Source organism: Alligator sinensis, unplaced genomic scaffold (genome assembly GCF_000455745.1).
Source record: "Alligator sinensis unplaced genomic scaffold, ASM45574v1 scaffold1195_1, whole genome shotgun sequence".
In the NCBI taxonomy this organism is placed as follows: domain Eukaryota; kingdom Metazoa; phylum Chordata; order Crocodylia; family Alligatoridae; genus Alligator; species Alligator sinensis.
This window is the reverse complement of record NW_005842322.1, coordinates 155,096-159,165: the sequence shown is the minus strand read 5'-3', so window position 1 is coordinate 159,165 and position 4,070 is coordinate 155,096. Positions and strand designations below refer to the sequence as shown.

At 40.1% G+C, this 4,070-nt stretch overlaps 1 protein-coding gene across 1 annotated transcript in view; it reads left to right on the top strand.

The window, feature by feature from the left end:
* Positions 1-2,083, top strand: part of LOC112551068 (neurexin-3-beta-like) — a gene marked incomplete at its 3' end in the record, with an annotated part of 136,172 nt that extends 134,089 nt beyond the window's left edge. The window contains exon 2 of the mRNA XM_025209970.1: positions 1,902-2,083. Within this exon, the coding sequence (XP_025065755.1) occupies positions 1,902-2,083 (182 nt within the window). The remainder of the gene's footprint in view (positions 1-1,901) is intronic.
* Positions 2,084-4,070: the final 1,987 nt, after the last annotated feature.

The following is a 4,070-nucleotide window of genomic DNA, read 5'->3' as shown; positions in this document are numbered from 1 at the left end:
TATGCAGGGGGTCGGACTCGATGATCTATTGAGGTCCCTTCTGACCCTAGCATCTATGAATCTATGAATCTTATACGTGACCCATTTTTAGTAACAACTCATCCAACCCGCACCTGTATCCATTTGTGCTTGATCCACTTTGGGATTCATATGTTGCTGATAAAATATTTTTAGTCTCATGCAGGCAAACACTAATATATTTGATCAAGTAGATAAAACACTTATTCCTCCTCTGTTTTTCTTTGGTATCTTTTGTCTGCAGCTGTTGGTGGAAACCAGTTGATGGCACTGAATATGTAGTTTGCTGTGACTCTTTGGGAAGGAGTATTGTTTCTACCTATGTGAAGATCAGTGTAGCTCAGTAGATAAGTAGTTGCAGTTCCTGGTATTCGTAATCTTCCTACAGATAAAGCGTGTGATTTTTGGGAAAGCATTTTCCATCATCCCAACAGCAGGGGGCTGGACTGGATGATCTGTAAGGTCCCTTCCAGCCTGTAACAACTATGAAACTATTACTCTTATGGCCGTATTTTCTAAGAAGCACAGTGGCTAATATTAAATTTGGGTCCTGATTATTTATGCTAAGCACATCTCAGAATCTGACTCCTCAACTTTTTTGATTCTCAATTCTCCTATATGTAAAATGCATCCTATTAGCACTTGCCTTCTGTGACAGGGAGCCTTTCCAGGGCTAGATCATGAGTTAGCCCACCCACCTGCCTCCAGCCCTTAAAGAGGCAGGCACCTAAAGGTGTACTGCCACACTTTCCTCATTTGTGAAAAGTGGCTTGTCCTGTTGAATTAAAATGACACTTTATAGGGATGGGAGTAGGGGCTGGGGGGGAGGGGCTCAGTTCAATATAAGTTAGGCATTATTTTAAAAAGGTAGTTAAGTGGGCCTTCTCAGACTCATGAAATTAAATAGTGCTGGTAATATGCTGACCAGATGTCTTAATGTCTTGAAAAATCGTGAGAGAGGAGAGTGGCCCACTGTGCATAGCAGTCAGCTAGAGACAAACTTAGCCTCGAGGGAATCTACAGAACATTCATTTTGAATCCCCAAGTGAGGCTGATCTCCACATTTCTAAAGCAAGACTAGTGTTGTCATTTTTCTTTTAAAGTAGCGCAATACTTGGCGTTGCCCAAGCTTGTGTTAGCAATAATGAAGTCGTAGGTACTCGATAAACTCTCTAGCTGTCTTCACTGCAAATGTTGCTTGTTTTGACTTGGGTACTATTACCTAAAACACACTGTAGCAGGATATGTGTAGTAGGCCTGTCTTCTGAGATTTATTCCTTCCTACAAGGAAGCAGTGTTTATCTATTTGCAGTTCCCTTGTTATTACTGAGTAGATATACAAAGATGTTGGGAATAGCATAACTATTCATTTAAAAGGGTCTCTTCAAAGTGGTGTCAGTCAGCTATGATCATCAGAATGACAAGCTTACTTAAAGGTGGAGTTTGCTTTTATTCTTTGTATCATCTATTACCAAAAGGTTAGTTTTGGATTAATGGCAGAGGGGTGGATGTATTTTGAATCTGATATGTAGTAGGGAGTGTGTTATAATTACTAATGTCTTGCATCAGATGTGGAATTAATTCCAATGTTAGGAAAGTTTCCAATATTTTCTGTCATGATGTGTAAAGGTTTTGGAGACCGTCCTCTGCTATTACTTAGTGAGGGCCTGGAAATGAATGAGTTTATTTCCATAACATCTCCTCTGTTGTTAATTCCTTTTGCTCACATCTTAACTTAGGGTGACAATAGCCTAGTAGGCCTTGGATTTCATCACTTACTAATGAAATTCTTGCAGTTTCATATATTCCTCTATGGAGCGAAAACAGTGCTATCATAGCTGGCAAAAATCCTAGTGAACTAATGCCTCCCTCTTTTTTTGCAGCTGGTGCCACGTATATCTTTGGAAAAAGTGGAGGCCTCATCCTGTACACCTGGCCAGCAAATGACAGACCAAGCACGAGGACAGACCGTCTTGCTGTAGGCTTCAGCACAACTGTGAAAGATGGCATCCTGGTTCGAATTGACAGTGCTCCTGGGCTTGGTGATTTTCTGCAGCTGCACATAGTGAGTATTGACCCTTGTCTATAGTGAACCTGGGAATGTTATTTAGCAAGAAGAAGAGGCAATCTATGGAAATACAAGGAAAGAGGATTGTCCATATTGTCGGGGAGATAATACTTCCTCTTGGGTGGTGCCAATTAAACTAAAGTGGTGAAGAGCTATTTATAGATTTGGTCACTTTCCTATAAAAAAACAATTACAGAAGGAATTGGGAGAGGGTAGAAAAGAATAAATATAATGATGAGGGTTGAGAATGAATGGACTTGGATGATAGAATTTAAGGAATACACTAATGTAAATAGCGTGTCACATAGTCCATATTTCTTACATCTTCAGTGCACTCTAAATTAACTAACCTAAGTACTTTATGATGTGGTAGGTTTGGCTAAGGGTAAGACGCGCGCGCGCGCACACACACACACACGTCTAAGTCCTGGTCCCGCTGAAATCTATGGCAAAAATCCTATGAAATTCAAAAGGCATATGATTTGTACCAATATAATAGAAATAGTATATGGCAGTGCTAACATGTTTTGCTGTTTGCAAAAACTTGGAAACAAGAAAGAATGTGGTTCCATAAGAAGACAAAGTGATGAGATATAAAAGAGGTGAAATCATTCTCATTGGGCGCATCTACACAAGACACTTACTGCACAGTTGCCTAATTTGTTCTGCATTAAAGCATCACTGGTATACACCTGCTAAGCTATTAGGGTAGAATAAACTAATTAACTATACTGTAGGTTAGTACTGCCAAAGATGAGTCCTATTCTGTGGTGGAGTTATTTATTCCGTGCCATATAGATGTAGGTTTTGACTGGGCTGATTGGAACACGATGGTGCTTTAGTACAGGGGCTGCCTGCCAGCTAGTGCTGCACTGAAGCACCTTCATGCCCCAGCCAGCCCCTCTGTAGTATGTTGAGGCTGGTCAAAGCAGCCCCAGGCTGGCAGGCTAACCCCTAGGACCTCCTGCCAGCTGCGGCTGTGCTTCCCTGATTCAACATGCTGCAGTCCTGGTCACACATATAAACATGGCACCTGAGAGCAGTAAACTCTGCCGTGAACTGGGCCAAAGTTTATTGTGTTGTATTAATAGTCACTTGTAGATGCACCCATTGAATAGCAAAACAAAACAGAAACAAACAAACAAAAATCCTTAAATGATAAGCCAGATTTCTATCTACCCTACATGATCATTGTTCCACTCACTTCAGTTGTACTCTTCTGTTTTAGATGTGTTAAAGGTCTGGATCAATTAAGTTAATTTGGAACAATAAAAATCTAATTTCCATAGCAGAGAGTTTTAATACGAGGAGAAAATAGGACTGCTTCTGACACTGATGTTGGAATAGGAAGCAGGTCACTGGGAAACTGAGATAAAAATGATCTAGGGAGAGATATGTGTCCTGTGGAACAAAAGCAGGAGGACATACCAGTCTGAAGTTTTCTAATTTTTTTTTCAGGTAATAGGTGCACTAGATTAAGAACTTCATACTGCAAGTCATTGCTAACTATATCTCCTCCAATTATTTCTGTTCTAACTCACAGTGGTGATATGGTTGAATTGTTCATAATATTGCAAATGGGTTTGAAGTTGTTTAATATCTGAATAGAGTTCAGAGAGAACTTAACTGAAATGGGGGTGTGCTAGTTCCCAGCATGTAGGGCCACATGTCTTCAGTTGCCGTTGACATTGATGAATTTAGGGATACTTTCAGCATTCTGAAGGAAGGGTTGGACCTAAAGCTGATCAGGATTTTTTTTTTAATGAAATGATTATTTGTTGTAAAAGTCAGATTCCTCTGAATAACAGAGTGGGGGACCTAAATCAGGATTTCTCATGTCCCAGGTGAGTGCTGTAATCAATGGGCTTTTGGGTATTGTGGGTCTGTCTTTTCAGAAGAGAATTTCATATTGGCCTAGTTTTTCATTCTGAATCAGAACAAAACCAAATATCAAAATTTCAGGTGGCTTTTTGTGAAACACTTT